Source organism: Schistocerca nitens, chromosome 6 (genome assembly GCF_023898315.1).
Source record: "Schistocerca nitens isolate TAMUIC-IGC-003100 chromosome 6, iqSchNite1.1, whole genome shotgun sequence".
NCBI classification, from domain to species: domain Eukaryota; kingdom Metazoa; phylum Arthropoda; class Insecta; order Orthoptera; family Acrididae; genus Schistocerca; species Schistocerca nitens.
The window spans coordinates 335,198,191-335,215,379 of record NC_064619.1 but is presented as its reverse complement, the minus strand read 5'-3'; the positions used below and the strand labels follow the sequence as shown (position 1 = coordinate 335,215,379).

At 42.1% G+C, this 17,189-nt stretch overlaps 1 protein-coding gene across 1 annotated transcript in view; it reads right to left on the bottom strand.

The window, feature by feature from the left end:
* LOC126262411 (cytochrome P450 6k1-like) overlaps positions 1–17,189 on the bottom strand; it is a 53,100-nt gene that overhangs the window by 19,516 nt on the left and 16,395 nt on the right. The window contains exons 2-4 of the mRNA XM_049959037.1: positions 4,988–5,887; positions 2,429–2,665; positions 825–1,076 (exon numbers count right to left, since the gene is read on the bottom strand). Of these exons, the coding sequence (XP_049814994.1) occupies positions 825–1,076; positions 2,429–2,665; positions 4,988–5,879 (1,381 nt within the window). The 5' untranslated portion in view covers positions 5,880–5,887. The remainder of the gene's footprint in view (positions 1–824; positions 1,077–2,428; positions 2,666–4,987; positions 5,888–17,189) is intronic.

The following is a 17,189-nucleotide window of genomic DNA, read 5'->3' as shown; positions in this document are numbered from 1 at the left end:
AAAGGGTTGAACGCAAGTAGCCAGATGATGGGACCTTTACTGCCGTATCACATATCTGTGGACGATATTGCTCACATTAGTGTGATATATGCTAATGACTACTATTATCTTTACAGCCGCTACGTCCAAACTTTGGTATGGATAATGAGAGGCCACAGTGTTGCAAATCGACAAGTGGATAATAGTCTGCTCCCGTTAGTTCAGTGGTCGGTTCGATTCCCGGCTGGGGCAGGAGAACTTCTGCGCTTATGGACTGGGTGATGTGTTGTCCTTATGATCATTTCATCCCTATCTCCAACGTGCAAGTCGTTCAGTGTGGCGTCGAATGCAATTTGCCCTCGGCGGCCAAACTTCCCCGACTGGAGGACTCCCGGCCCACAACGCCGTACACTCATTTCCATTTTTTCAGTGGATAATAGTTTGATGTCGTTGAGTCTAGTTGTTTATGAATATACATGGTTCTATCAGGAAACAAATTTTTTAACAAATAAAGAATGAAACTATAGTGCACTGTGAGATGAGGAAATGACAGAAACTGCACTTCTTGTTATAGAAATCCGGAATAAATGACAGATGTATTTCAGGGTGCAGTTTTGGTCACTAAAAAGTCTACATTTCTGGTTTAGAATTTCTGAATGAATTTCTCTGAGACTATTTCACGTCATTCTATTTCATTTAGTGTATCACCATTGATTTTATCATGTTAAATGATTCGGTTTCATTCAGTTAATCAGTATGAAGTGTTTCTTTTTATTTTAACGCAAGAAATTTTCATACAGTTTTTATAAAATAATGATAACAAGAAGAAAAGTGGACTGACTCACCAATGCAGATGCGTGGCCCTTCGCCAAAGGGCATATAGCAGTAGGGGTGCCTGGATGCCTTCTGCTCCTCGGAAAAGTGCTCCGGGTCGAATTTCTCGGGGTTTCGAAAGAACTTCCTGTCATAATGGAGTCCCATGACTGGAATAATCACCTTAGTTCCTTTTTCCAAGACACAGTCGTATCCTGGCAGCTTATAATCCTGCACCACCTCACGATTCAGAACTGTAACAGGTGGATACATACGAAGGGTTTCTGGAAAGAAAAAACGGTGGACAGATGTTAACGGAAGTGTTTTAATAAGTATTCAACGGTGGCGCTCTTTGTGAAATTTTGAATCTCCCATTATCGATAGCAGTTAATTTGCACTCTGAAAACAATTCAAGATAATGTATGAACGTAATGGTCCCAGAAGAGGATTTGTCATTAACTAACTCCTAAACCATTTGGTCTATGGCCAGCATTCTGGTGTAACAGGTGTTTGCTTCGCTATGAACAGTAAGGTAGGTAACAGGGTAGGATATTGTGATCGACAGTGTCTGAATTATTCTTCCTGAAAATAAAACAACACAAACCATACTGGTTTTCATGTGCACATCACAAGACTACGATGAGTAATAAGGGTGAATATATCTGAAATAATGGAGTTGATGAAATACGTTAACAGGATGAAAGTTTGATATCCTAGGTGATTGGGGTGCTATTGTATAGAAGAGAATGGAAGGTAAGATTACTGGAGAATAGAATACAACCCAACAGCAGCACTCTGTGCGTTTATAATCGAAGTAAAATCCGTTATACTCGTGAGAGAAAATAAAACTTACACTACTCGTAACATCTTTTCACAGGCTTTCCCTATGTTCCTTTAGCTTCTGGAGCCAAGAGTTCGTAAATCATAAATATTTAATCTGTATACTGAAATAAACTCTGCTGTTTCTTTCGTACATAGCAACTGTTGCTTGCTTTTGGATAATTAATAACACAGCAGAGTATAAAATTCTGTAAGAGATCTTCTAGGGACCCAAAATGTTGTGGTTAATTCTTAAGGCGCTGATAAAGCAGACCTTGTTGTGCTGAATGCCTGATATCGTGAGTGCAGTACAGTTTTGAATAAATGAACAAACAAGAAAGGTAATATATGTGTGTGTGTGATTTATGTTATTACAGAATTTCGTAATAGTAGTTAGGGATGGATCATGAGTCTTCTTGGATCTATAAGAAGAGAGGCACTGTTTCTAAGGATGCCTCAGGACGTTCCTTCCAGATAAGATTTGTGGACTTTTGGCTTCCTTATGCCTGAGAATGTTAATGTTTTTATCTGTTCCACAGTTTTGGATAGCTCCTATAAAGTGTTCTGTTTTTTGCTGGCAGTGTACATAGTTTATATTGTAAATACTATATGTTCATAAATATAGGAAGTAACATTATTGTATATGGCTGTCATTAAATACCAGCTTTATTACGGATAATGGCATCATAATTAAACGAGTATGTGTCTGACCTAGTGTTTACTAATTTGCGTTCTCTTCTCTTAATGACTCTTATGTGTGCAGGACCACATTTTACTTATTATGATATATGATAAAAAGCCAACCCATTCAACATACCATTTACCACCTTTTCCATGTATGGCATTTTGGTCATTATATCTTCATATGTCACGTCACCCTTGGTCTTTTTCATTATGTCATCAACTTCTTCTTGCAGTTTCTTCTGGATATCCAGATGTCTAGAAAGCTCGTACAGGCAGAAGCTTACGGTGGTGGAAGAGGTCTCGAACCCAGCGAGGAAGAACACCCACGCCTGCGCTGCCACCTCCTTGGTCGTCAGGGTCTTACTTGTCCCTGCCAGGTGCAAATTATGTTTGTAAACATGCTGTTACTTTCGTTGTGAAGCAAATCAGCTTAATGTTACGAACTCTCACAGTTACCATGAGGAAATGGTTTCTAAGAATTCTTCATCGTTTACAGTTAGTGAGTGAAAGGTACCCTTACAAAATGCAGTTTCTTTTCAAGAACTGTAATAGCAACAATAATTATATAAAAAGTGCCTATAACTGGATATCTTGTCTAAGGTGTTAGTTTCGCAATCATGCTTCAAATAGTGCAGTTTTAATTTGACAACTAAAGTAATTGCCAATTTTGCCAGTTCAGGTATAAAGAAGATAAAACTGCAAGAGCCATAAATTATAGTAATATTCTCTTGATTGCTTGATTGCCTTCGCAAAAGTAATTCTCCTCTCTGTTGCGACTTCACATATGTTTTTGTAGGATTAGTCATTCTACTAATGTGTAAAAGCTTAGCTAAGTTTGGTAGTGACGAAAGATATTTCGTACTGACACAAACATCTACATGTACAACTACGTCTATACTCTGCAAGCCACCATACGGTGTGTGGCGGAGGGTACTTGGGTACCAGCGTCAGTTCCCCCTTTTCTTGTTCCAATATATTGGTTGATTCCTCTAGGAAGCTACATTCTCAGAACTTCAACGTGATGCAGAACACTTCTCTTCCAGCGTCTGCCTCTAGAGTTGGATGAACATCTCCGGGATGCTCTTGCACTTACTAAATGAACCTGTAACAAAATATGCTACTTTTCTTTGAATATTCTCTATTTCCTCTATCAGCCGTATCTGTTGACAATCACATCTTAATGAGCAATGCTAAAGAGAGCTGCTGCTTTTTTCACCATTTTGGTGTTTCGTAATGTAGTTACATGAAAGACAATACTGATGTCCTATTGGTTAAACAAGAAAACGAATAACTGTCATAATGGGACGGCCAAAACATTTTAATTGTAATAAATTCACAAGAAGAACTTGTAGAGATGCTTTGTACTACTCTGTGCCTCAGTTGTATGTACAGGGGCTACATTTCTGAGAAGAAGAATGTCCAATTGAAGCATTGTTCAAGTAAATAGTGAAAATATCAATGCTAAAGTGATTCAGAAGTGGAAATTGTCTATTAAGTTCTTTCAATTCTTGAAAGTCACAAATGTATTTTTCAGTCCATGATTAGTTAGATACATATCTTTGCTTAAATAAAACATCATTTTGAATTTGCTTGTTGCAAGTAGGTGCATTGAAAATTGGTGTGTCATGGTGGACAACTATGTGTCTGTATATATCTGCTGCCCATTTACATTTTGTAGTTAACTTCGTAGTAGAAGTATGTGTTTAGCTGAACAGCATGTTAGCCTGAGCTGCACAATTAACTTCAGGCAACAAAAATTTTTCATTTTTACTGCGATTATACTAGGTCAGATTAAAAATTCTGATTTAAACTCAAACATAAGAAACGATAATAAAGGTAATAAAAGTAAAGACAGAACCTAAGCCAACACGAAGAACACCTGAACTTAAGAAAAAAAAATGACTCTAAGCGCTATGGGACTTAACATCTGAGGTCATCAGTACCCTAGACTTAGAACTACTTAAACCTAACTAACCTAAGGACATCACGCACATCCATGCCCAGGGCAGGATTCGAACCTGCGACCGTAGCAGCAGCATGGTTAAAAACTGAAGCACCTAGAACCGCTAGTCCACAGCGGCTGGCTTTATGAAAAAGCAAGTAAATATTTGAAGTAGACAATATTTTTTCCAAAGATAACACTCTAGGTAGAAACAAATGTGGGAAAAAATAGCAATGTCTCCTTATGTTAGATCTCGTATACTTTTATTAGCAATGAAGAGATGTTATTCATTGATGTTTCGAAAGGGATCTCTATAAACAACTACTTATTCATACTAAAAGCCATAGAGGTACATGAGTTACGAAGCAGCCAACAACATGAAGGCTTTCTACTGGTATTGATATACCTCTTAATGTTTGAGTTACTGGTTGATCTAAACTATTTATACCCAAAACTACTGCCACTTCTCAGAAAACGATATGCAGTTAAATTCATTTAACTGAAAACTTCTAAGATGAGAGCAAAATTTTCGCAGTTTTACATTAAGAAATGTGGCATGTATTGGTCTTTGGTTATCGACAATATTAAATATCATGCCAGTAAATGAGACCTTACTTGCAAATGATTTGGATGAGAGCAGACTAACGGTGTCTTACTACAAAATATCTAAGATTTACAGGGTAAACAACGTTCTAAATTTACAATTAAATAGTTTTTAAAAAATCATATAATTTGAGGAACATGACTTACGTTCAGTACTCTTCTCCCCAGTGATTGTGAAGCTGTCATCAACATATCCATTGTTCTTCAACTGAATCATCAACTGCATGAAGTCCTTCCTAATGATGCCTGTCTTCTCTCGGTGTTTGACTGTGTCATCTACAACGCGCGTGAAGTACTCTGTGATATCCCTCGGTGTGAAGGGCAAAGGCAGCAGGGTGCGCAGTTTGGGATTAGAGAATCCCAGAGACAGAGTCAGGTAAGAACGCAGGGATGTCTTGAAGAAGCGCCGCCCCCACTGCCGGAACTCCGCCTCGGGGTTGTGCTGACTGTCGACATCAATGCCGAAGGCGCAGGAGGCAATGACATCAGTAGAGTAGCGGGCGATCAACTCTCGGACTTCCACATCTCTGCCCGAGGGTATGACGTCAGCGAGAATGCGCGCACAGTCACGCACTATGCCGAACATGGCGCGCATTTTTCCCGACGTGAACGTGGGCGTCAGCTTCTGGCGCAGAGATTTCCACTTGGTTCCTCCGAGGAAGAAGAGGTGCGCCGACAGGTGATCTGTCTCCTCGTCTACGTAGATGCCCCGGTCAGGAAAGTAGTTGAAATCCCTCACTACAATCATTTTGATAAGTTCTGGATCCCGCACAACGAGAAGAGGATTATTTAATGAGTAAATACCGACGACAGCTTTGCCTTCTGTTTCAAAGTACACGTCCTTCATATCTTCGCCTGGGCATTTCCTCATTAGTATTGCGTTCCAACCATTTCCCAGTGGGAAAGACGGCTCCAGATATGGCAGACCTTTCTTCTTCCAGTAGGTGTAATTTATTTTAAATGTAACGTATATTATCACGAAACACGTTGACAGTAGAGCCAACAGTTCTGTCACCCACGAATCGAAGTAGAAGGCCATCTTGTTTCCTAGGTGAAAAATAGAAAGAAGATTAGTGTTATAACTTGTTACATGCTTTGCTGCTTTGTCGAAGCCCTCGACAGCCACAGTACAGTAACAACAGTGGAGTTGATTGGAACACACTAACAGAACGAAAGACAAGTGTTGGCTTCTGCCATACAACAGGACTATCTATTTCAGAACTGTAGAAGATATGTGATTCCACTGTAAATTCTGGGTTACAAACATCCTAACAGAAATACGAAACTAATTCCTATGAAATTCTCTCTTCTTTTCCACCTAATGTCACCTGGAGAAAATGAACTGTTCTAATACTAGTCGAGTGATAACTGTCGAAGACAGTTTGTTGAGGATATACACTTATATGATGATGCAGCAGGCGATGCAGATCCAGTGTACCATTTTCAGTCTTGATTGTGGCAAGAGATTTGTAGAGAAGTACGAGATTCTTAAACAGGTGTACTTGCCCCATGAGACAGAATACAACATTAGGAACAGTGCCAATTCTTCAGCAAAACTGCTTCGAACTAGTCCTTTGTATATTTCTCAACATAAATTTTGGACAATTATATCATTTATCGCTATTTATGTTTCACCAGTGTTAATTTTGACTATCGTCCATAAATACTACACGGTGACACCTGATATTTGTTACCCTTTAAATTGGGAACAACTTGTTCTATCAATAAATGAGACTGATACATTTTCCATAGTGTAAATAAAATAACAAGCCCTTGAAAAGATCAGAGCGGCTTCAATACTTTTTTTATAACTGTTAAGTTGTAGCTGGCGCCGCACTGCAGGTCACCAATAAAAATTCAAATGGCTCTGAGCACTATGGGACTTAACCTCTGAGGTCATCAGTCCCCTAGACTTAGTACTCTTTAGACCTAACTAACCTAAGAATATCACACACACACATGCCCGAGGCAGGATTCGAACCTGCGACCGTAGCAACAGCGCGGTTCCCGACTGAAGCGCCTACAACCGCTCGGCCACAGCGGCCGGCTGGTCACCAATTGAAACCCAAACACCAGCAATTACGTGTTATTTACTGTTTACCATTTCTGGAAGGTTCTTGAAATATCTTACGTTTGTAATTCTCGAATATTGGAGTTTGTATAAATATCTACACTCTCTGTAGAGGAAGTTGGTTGTGTTCTGACTGTACATTGCTCTCAGTAATAGATGTGCATTCAGTGCTAAGTATTGTAGTTCACTGGCGACCCTGCTTTCGGATTTGGGATGACACGACTGTTTGACGAACGCGTATGTGCACTTCTACTTGGATGGCAAAACCCAGCAGTAATTCGAAAACACTGAGGTGGAGGTCAGTAGCTGGTAACAAATTCTAAGCGGAATGAAGCAAACTCTGACGCCAACTAGCAGCAATCTCGCTTAGTGGAAGAACAATACAAGAATGGGTTCCCAGTATCATGAGGAGACGACATAGTCCAGAACGTTTTGACCCTATGCCACGTCGTGTATCTGAACGTGACAGAAGCTGACCAAATCTCACACTTCATGAAGGAAGTCATAGAAAATATATTCAAATGGTTCAAATGGCCCTGAGCACTATGGGGCTTAACATCTGTGGTCATCAGTCCCCTAGTACTTAGAACTACTTAAACCTAACTAACCTAAGGACATCACACACATCCATGCCCGAGGCAGGATTCGAACCTGCGACCGTAGCGGTCACGCGGTTCCAGACTGAAGCGCCTAGAACCGCACGGCCACACCGGCCGGCTCAGAAAATATGTGATAAGCTCTTCTGGTAAAGGATGACACAACGACAGCGGAATTCATCAGTTAGAAATGAAACAGAAATGTGTCTACATGAAAGAGTTATGATTGGCTGCCGAACATGATCCATACAGCAGTAGTGGAAAACCGTCATGAGCTTCACTCATACCCCATACAGTAAGAGAAGAGATGTATGAGCATTTGGCAACCAGAAATGTCGGGCCGAGCACACCAGAGATTGTTGTTGTTGTTATGGTCTTCAGTCCTGAGATTGGTTTGATGCAGCTCTCCATGCTACTCTATCCTGTGCAAGCTTCTTCATCTCCCAATACGTACTGCGGCCTACATCCTACTGAATCTGTTTAGTGTATTCATCTCTTGGTCTCCCTCTACGACTTTTACCCTCCACGCTGTCCTCCAATACTAAATTGGTGGTCCCTTGATGCCTCAGAACATGTCCTACCAACCGATCCCTTCTTCTTGTCAAGTTGTGCCACAAACTCCTCTTCTCCTCAATTCTATTGAATACCTCCTCATTAGTTATGTGATCTACCCATTTAATCTTCAGTAGCACCACATTTCAAAAGCTTCTACTCTCTTCTTGTCCAAACTATTTATCGTAGATGTCTCACTTCCATACATGGCTACACTCCATATAAATACTTTCAGAAACGACTTCCTGACACTTAAATCTATACTCGATGTTAACAAATTTCTCTTCTTCAGAATCGTTTTCCTTGCCATTGCCAGTCTACATTTTATATCCTCTCTACTTCGATCATCATCAGTTATTTTGCTCCCCAAATAGCAAAACTCCTTTACCACTTTAAGTGTCTCATTTCCTAATCTAATTCCTTCAGCATCACCCGACTTAATTCGACTACATTCCATTATCCTCGTTTTGCTTTTCTTGATGTTCGTCTTATATCCTCCCTTCAAGACACTATCCATTCCGTTCAACTGCTCTTCCAAGACCTTTGCTGTCTCTGACAGAATTACAGTGTCATCGGCGAACCTTTAAGTTTTTATTTCTCCTCCATGGATTTTAAAACCTACTCCGAATTTTTCTTTTGTTTCCTTTACTGCTTGCTCAATATAGAGAGTGAATAACATCGGGGAGAGGCTACAACCCTGTCTCACTCCCTTCCCAACCACTGCTTCCCTTTCATGTCCCTCGACTCTTATAACTGCCATCTGGTTTCTTTACAAATTGTAAATAGCCTTTCGCTCCCTGTAGTTTACCCCTGCCACCTTCAGAATTTGAAAGAGAGTATTCCAGTCAACATTGTCAAAAGCTTTCTCCAAGTCTACCAATGCTAGAAACGTAGGTTTGCCTTTTCTTAATCTAGCTTCTAAGATAAGTCGTAGGGTCAGTATTGCCTCACGTGTTCCCATATTTCTACGGAATCCAAACTGATCTTCCCCGAGGTCCGCTTCTACCAGTTTTTCCATTCGTCTGTAAATTTTCGCGTTAGTATTTTGCAGCCGTGACTTATTAAACTGATAGTTCGGTAATTTTCATATCTGTCAACGCCTGCTTTCTTTGGGATTGGAATTATTATATTCTCCTTGAAGTCTGAGGGTATTTCGCCTGTCTCATACATTTTGCTCACCAGATGGTAGAGTTTTGTCAGGACTGGCTCTCCCAAGGCTGTCAGTAGTTCTAATGGAATGTTGTCTACTCCTGGGGCCTTGTTTCAACTTAGGTCTTTCAGTGCTCTATCAAATTCTTCACGCAGTATCATATCTCCCATTTCATCTTCATCTACTTCCTCTCCCCTTTCTATAACATTGCCCTCAAGTACATCGCCCTTGTATAGTCCCTCTATATACTCCTTCAACCTTTCTGCCTTCCCTTCTTTGCTTAGAACTGGGTTGCCATCTGAGATCTTGATATTCATACAGGTGTTTCTCTTTTCTCCAAAGGTCTCTTTAATTTTCCTGTAGGCAGTATCTATCTTACCCCTAGTGAGATAAGCCTCTACATCCTTACATTTGTCCTGTAGCCATCCCTGCTTAGCCATTTTGTACTTCCTATCGATCTCATTTTTGAGACGTTTGTATTCCTTTTTGTCTGCTTCATTTACTGCATTTTTATATTTTCTCCTTTCATCAATTAAATTCAGTATTTCATCTGTCACCCAAGGATTTCTACTAGCCCTCGTCTTTTTACCTACGTGATCCTCTGCTGCCTTCACTACTTCATTCCTCAAAGCTACCCATTCTTCTTCTACTGTATTTCTTTCCCCCATTCTTGTCAATTGTTCCCTTATGCTCTTCCTGAAACTCTGTACAACCTCTGGTTTAGTCAGTTTATCCAGGTCCCATCTTCTTAAATTCCCACCTTTTTGCAGTTTCTTCAGTTTTAATCTACAGCTCATAACCAATAGATTGTGGTCAGAGTCCACATCTCCGCCTGGAAATGTCTTACAATTTAAAACCTGGTTCCTAAATCTCTGTCTTACCATTATGTAATCTATCTGAAACCTGTCAGTATCTCCAGGCTTTTTCCATGTATACAACCTTCTTTTATGATTCTTGAACCAAGTGTTAGCTATGATTAAGTTGTGCTCTGTGTAAAATTCTACCAGGGGCTTCCTCTTTCATTTCTTCCCCCCACTCCATATTCAACTACTACGTTTCCTTCTCTTCCTTTTCCTGCTATTGAATTGCAGTCACCCATGTCTATTAAATTTTCGTCTCCTTTCACTATCTGAATAGTTTCTTTTATCTCATCATACATTTCTTCAATTTCTTCGTCATCTGCAGAGCTAGTTGGCGTATAGACTTGTACTACTGTCGTAGGCGTGCGCTTCGTGTCTATCTTGGCCACAATAATGCGTTCACTATGTTGATTGTAGTAGCTTACCCGATTCCTGTTTTTTTATTCATTATTAAACCTACTCCTGCATTACCCCTATTTGATTTTGTATTTATAACGCTGTATTCACCAGACCAAATGTCTTGTTCCTCCTGTTACCGAAGTTCGCTAATTCCCACTATATCTAACTTTAACCTATCCATTTCCCTTTTTAAATTTTCAAATCTACCCGCCCGATTAAGGGATCTGACATTCCACGCTCCGATCCGTAGAACGCCAGTTTTCTTTCTCCTGATAACGACGTCCTCCTGAGTAGTCCCCGCCTGGAGATCCGAACGGGGGACTATTTTACCTCCGGAATATTTTACCCAAGAGGACGCCATCATGATTTATCCATACAATAAAGCTGCATGCCCTCGGGAAAAATTACGGCTGTAGTTTCCCCTTGCTTTCAGCCGTTCGCAGTACCAGCACAGGAAGGCCGTTTTGGTTAGTGTTACAAGGCCAGATCAGTCAACATCCAGACTGTTGCCCCTGCAACTACTGAAAAGGCTGCTGCCCCTCTTCAGGAACCATACGTTTATCTGGCCTCTCAACAGATACCCCTCCGTTGTGGTTGCACTACGGTACGGCTATCTGTATCGCTGAGGCACGCAATCCTCCCCACCAACGGCAAGGTCTATGGTTCATGAGGGTGGGGGGGAGGGGCACCAGAGATAACAGAGACAGAATATGAGTTTTCTACCAATATTACGTCGCAAGACATGGACCATCACAAAAATCAAATGCAGACTATTATTGTCAACCTGTGGGAGAAATCCGATCACTGTACCCTGGACGAGATCGCTCTCCAGCTCATAACATCTGTATAGAGATACTTGCCGCCCATCTAACCACTGAATTCAAGAAAATTAAGAGAGGTGATCATACGTGGAGGTAAGGTCGTCACAGACGAAAATCCTCCATGGACGACAGTCATCAATAAGTCAGGAAATCTCAGTGAAGTCTTCATCGACAGTTAGCCTTTCTGTGCTCTAGACGACTAAGGGGCTTCCTTGTGTACGAAGACTCCCACTTCTGATACAGTCAAAATAGGGGCCAACATTCAGTGACTGTGCGCAGATTTTTGACACAGCGATCCCTTCGATGATCACTTGCAGCAAGTGTATTGCTTGAAAGAAGCAAAGTACTTCTCAACAATGAACATGCAGACAGGCTACTGAAATATTAAGGTTGACAAGGCTGACCCGGAAAAGATCGCCTTCATGACTCCATAAGTTGAAAGTTATGCCGTATGATCTCTGTAGCGCTCTAACCACCTTCGAACATACGATGTACAATTTACTTCCATACCCTAAATGGATGATGTTTCTTTGCTATCCGGATACATTGCCTTTCAGAGGAGATTTGAAGAATATCTAAGCCACCTGACAGAGAAGTGTGTTCGGACTCCAGGGCTTCGCCAGCATAAAAAATAGCCTCTTCGTAAAATAAGAAAAAAATCTTGTGCGTCAAATTAATGGCGATGAAGTCCGTCCTGATTCCGAGAAAATAAGACCATTCGTAGACTTTCCAACTCCTCGCCGCATTCGCGAATTGAGAAGTATTCACGGAATGTGCTCGTACTATTTCTGTCCCAAGGCACATATCTTGTAAGAAGCACTGCACGTAGATGACCAATTTTCCTGAAACGAGGGCGTAGAAAGACATTTCCTTGTTCTTAGGGAGGTGCTAACATCTTCCCCATTGCATGACGAGAATGCTGAGACAGAACTTCTCACTGATGATAGCAGTTAAAGGTTACGAGTAATTCTAGCGCAAATTCAGAAAGGTGTCGGGAAGGTGATAGGTTATGTTTTCAGATGAAGAACTCTACAACCAAGCAAGGGTACCTTGCAGTGTTTCGCTCCATCAACATATGTACGTGGCAAATCATTCACTGGTGTGACAGACCACCATTCTCTGTGCCAGGTGATTAGCCTGATGGGGATTACGGAAGCATGGGAGACAACCCTACGCCTTTGACCAATGATGTCGGAAGTTACCACAGTTTATGTATTGCACACATTTAACAGCAAAGACGAATATTGAGAAACAAATGAATGCAGGACAGAGAATACGGGTGGTAGACATACACACGTCAAAAAAAGTTTTGCATCACTCTGTCTCCCAGAACTCCTGAAGATAGACGTTGACTGTGAATATTGTATCACATACACAATCCCTTTGACTGTTCAGAGATGTCGCTAAACCTGCCGAAAGATGTAAACAACCATGCATGAGTCTATTATATGGAGGGGGTCCGACAGCCGATCAGTTCCAGTCGTTCCACCAGGATGACACTGTTCGTATTGCTTGTAGTTCAATCATGACTGGACGGCCAATACCGCAGTTCGATTGCATCCCCATTGTTACTTTGTGCCAGGAAGGGCTCTCAACAAGGGAAGTGTCCAGGCGTCTCGGAGTGAACCAAAGCAATGTTGTTCGGACATGGAGGAGATACAGAGAGACAGCAACTGTCTATGACATGCCTCGCTCAGGACGCCCAAGGACTACTATTGCTGTGGATGACCGCTACCTAGGGGTTATGGCTCGGAGGAACCTCGACAGCAACGCCACCATGTTGAATAATGCTTTTCATACAGCCACAGGACGTCGTGTTACGACTCAAACTGTGCGCAATAGGCTGCGCATGATGCGCAACTTCACTCACGATGTGCATGGTGAGGTCCATCTTTGCGACCATGATACCATGCAGCGTGGTACAGATGAGCCCAACAACATGCCGAATGGACCGCTCAGGATTGGCATCACGTTTTCTTCTCCGATGAGTATAGCATATGCCTTCAACCAGACAATCGTCGGAGACGCGTTTGGAGGCAACCCGGTCAGGCTGAATGCCTTAGACACACTGTCTAGCGAGCGCAGCAAGGTGGAGGTTCCCTGATGTTTTGGGGTGGCATTATGTGAGGCCGACGTACGCCGCTGGTGGTCATGGAAACCACAATAGCGCCTGTACGACACGTAACCATATCAGCAGCTTATTGGTGAGGCATTCGTCTTTATGTTTGACATTCGCGCCCTCATCGTGCATGTCTTGTTAATGACTTCCTTCAGGATAACGACATCGCTCGACTAGAGTGGCCAGCATGTTCTCCAGACATGAATCCTATCAAAAATGTCTGGGATAGATTGAAAAGGGATGTTTATGGACGACGTGACCCACCAACCACTCTGAAGGGTCTACGCCGAATCGCTGTTGAGGAGTGGAACAATTTGGACCAACAGTGCCTTGTTGTACTTGTGGATAGTATGCCACGACGAATACAGGCAAGCATCAATGCAAGAGGACGTGCTACTGGGTATTAGAGGTACCAGTGTGTACCACTGCCTCTGAAGGTCTCGCTGTATGGTGATACAACATGCAATGTGTGGTTTTCATGAGCAATAAAAAGGGCGGAAATGATGTTTATGTTGATCCATATCCCAATTTTCTGTACAGGTTCCGGAACTCTCTGAACCGAGGTGATGCAAAACTATTTTTGATGTGTGTACAATGACAATCGGAACACGTGGCGCCAAGTTTCTGTAGTTTAAATGTTAAAATGTGTGTGAAATCTTATGGGACTTAACTGCTAAGGTCATCAGTCCCTAAGCTTGCACACGACTTAACCTAAATTATCCTAAGGACAAACACACACACCCATGCCCGAGGGAGGACTCCAACCTCCCCCGGGACCAGCCGCACAGTCCATGATTGCAGCGCCTGTGACCGCTCGGCTAATCCCGCGCAGCTCTGTAGTTTAAAAATGTGGCGTTGTCAACATACACAACATTAATAATTTTGGTTCCTACTGGCATCAGCTATCCAGGGTTAAAATTTGGTGACACAATTTTCCTCCACCCTGTGTAGGTCACCTGAAGAAATGAATACAAGTGCAAAAAAGAAAGAAAAATGGTTAGAAGTAATGTTAGCGTGGTGTACTTTAGTTGACATATGAGTTGTATCCCGAACATCAGCTGATCTTTATAGGTTAACTGCAGTGCGGGATACAAATTTAACGTATGTCCACTTTTTCGCATTCGTTAGCACTTGTATCATATTCTTCAGTTGACATACGTAGGTCTACTGAAGTACGGGATACAAATGTTACGAGCGTTGTTTTCTTCGCCTTTACTACCACTAGCATCCTACTCTTCAGGTAATTCTGATACTGCCGGCAGGAGTGGCCGTGCGGTTCTAGGCGCTACAGTCTGGAACCGAGCGACCGCTACCGTCGCAGGCTCGAATCCTGCCTCGGGCATGGATGTGTGTGATGTCCTTAGGTTAGTTAGGTTTAATTAGTTCCAAGTTCTAAGCGACTGATGACCTGAGAAGTTAAGTCGCATAGTGCTCAGAGCCATTTGAACCAATTCTGATACTAGCGAAAGCGAAAATACCGACATAAGTAAAATTTGCACCCCATATTTCAGTTGACCTGTAACTAGCTAGCTAGCGAAGACGAAAACTAGACGTACATAACAGCGCCATTCTATACCTCGGTTGAACTACGCGAAGGCGAAACAAAGCGATTTACTTAAAATCTGTATCCAGTACTTCAGTTGAGCCATATAGGTCTTTGCTATCACTACTATCCTATTCCTCAGTTGACTATAGTACGGGATACAAACTTTTCGTATGTCGTTCTTTTCGCCTTCGATAGAACTAGTATCCGCCGAAAAATATCGCAGTAATAGTAGTGCTAGCGAAGGCGAAAAAAGCGACAACTGTAAAATTTGTATTCCGTACTGAAGTTGACGAAACCCTGCTTCAAGTCTTCCATATTCATAGGATTAGATAAATCCATACCTATAAACAAAAATCAAAAAATAAAAGTTGTCCAGAATGAAATACAATTGCTCAAAAATACCTCAAACTGATTAAGAATGAAAATAAATGCCTAATGAATTGGAACGAACAAATTATTTAATACGAGCGACAGAAATTGTACACAATGTCTAGCCCTGTCTTTTAAAAACATGTTCATTTATTTCAGCTTATAATGATGACGCCCACCACAGAAGATAACCGATTTATTGTCTACGGCTTGAAAACGAAAAAGCTTTAATATATGAGTGAACTTTTATGTCATTGGGCATAGCCAATGGGTTGTATCCCATCCTTCAGTGATCCACCTGATGGATCCACATGGTCGACTGACGAGATGGGCACTGAGTCTTTATGTGTAAGATATCACAGTGGTATAAAAAGGCGGATGAAAACACAAGGACACCAATTGTCTTTCAAGGAACCTTTCGGCAGAACACAGTCGCTCGGATGAAATCTCAGTCTTCGCTGCATTAAGTGATATTGCTGCTGAATACAGGGAAGACACAGCCATCCATGAACGTCTCCTTCATGCTCCGAAATCTGGCCATCTGGGATTTGGGAGCACTCTAGATGGAATAAGACGCAGGTATCATCGGCCAAGTCTAGATCAATCCGTTAGAAACTATGCCAGCCACTCAACGGAACTCCAGAGATGCAAGCATGGGTGACAGTTACCTCCGGGCCATTTGGAACCAATCCCATCTGCAGCAGCTTGGAATCGACCTCTTTGGGAAGTTCCCAAAGTCGGAAAACGGTAATCGATGGATAACAGTCTGCAGTTCACACCTGTTACGGTGTCGGAGAAGCTGTGCCGACTGCCAAAGCTCTGGAAACTGCAAAATTCCCTGTAGAAGAGTTTATTTTGAAGCAAGGAGCACTCCGTGTGATGCTCTCTGATCGTGGAAATGCTTTATATCCAAGACTCGTATCAGAGGTAATTTGACGTTACGACATCACCTACATGGTGCCAACTGCCTATCATCCACAGACGTTGACAGACGTGCTCTTGTTCTGCACTGATGTCGGTCAAAGAGACTGTAATAAAGTACTGTCTGTCGTAACATTCGCATACCACACAGCGAAGCAATACAATCCAGGCTTCACACCTTTTTTTCTGCTCCATGGCGGTGAAACTTGATACACTGTCCCAGTTTCAACCGCACGATTCTCAGGTTGACTACGTGAAACACTTGATCACCAAGACTGAAGCAATGAAATAGCTGGATCGCTTCTGGACACCCAAGAGAAATTTATATGAAACAGATAAGGGAGAAAGAAAGAGAAGGATTAGTAGGAATTCGTGACTTCCAGCCGCATAGAGCAATGTGGTAATGCAATGGCGGAAGTTGAGAATTCGGATGGGACCTGGACGCGAACCCACATTTACCGTTTCTCATGAGCGGTTGCCTTTACCGCTTCGGCCATCTGGACACGGTCTCTGTGGGACTCAAATTTCCATCTTACCGCACGCTGCAATATAGTGTCTCTCGTTCATTAACCCCCTACTACTAAATTATTAATTCCCGTAGGAGTTCAGACGATATTAGTGCAATTGTACTGAAACAAACGTCAAGGAATCGGCGCGCTAATACAGAAATGTGTATGTTTGAATGGTGTCTGTTCTGTGGGATATGTCGAGGATCAGTTTGAAGCAGTGCTCATCACTGAAAGCAATTTTACTCTGAGCAGTGAGGTTCCAGGCCGAATGTGGCCGACACCACTGCGAACAGATTTGTTGGTGTGCTGGTAGTAGCCGCACAAGGGGCGCCGTGAACTCAGCCCCCTTTCTGTGAGCCGTGTTTTATTGTCCTTCTGGTAACTGAAGCACCAGTTGCACTCGGAATCGATAATAATGATGAATCCGGTCCTCTGA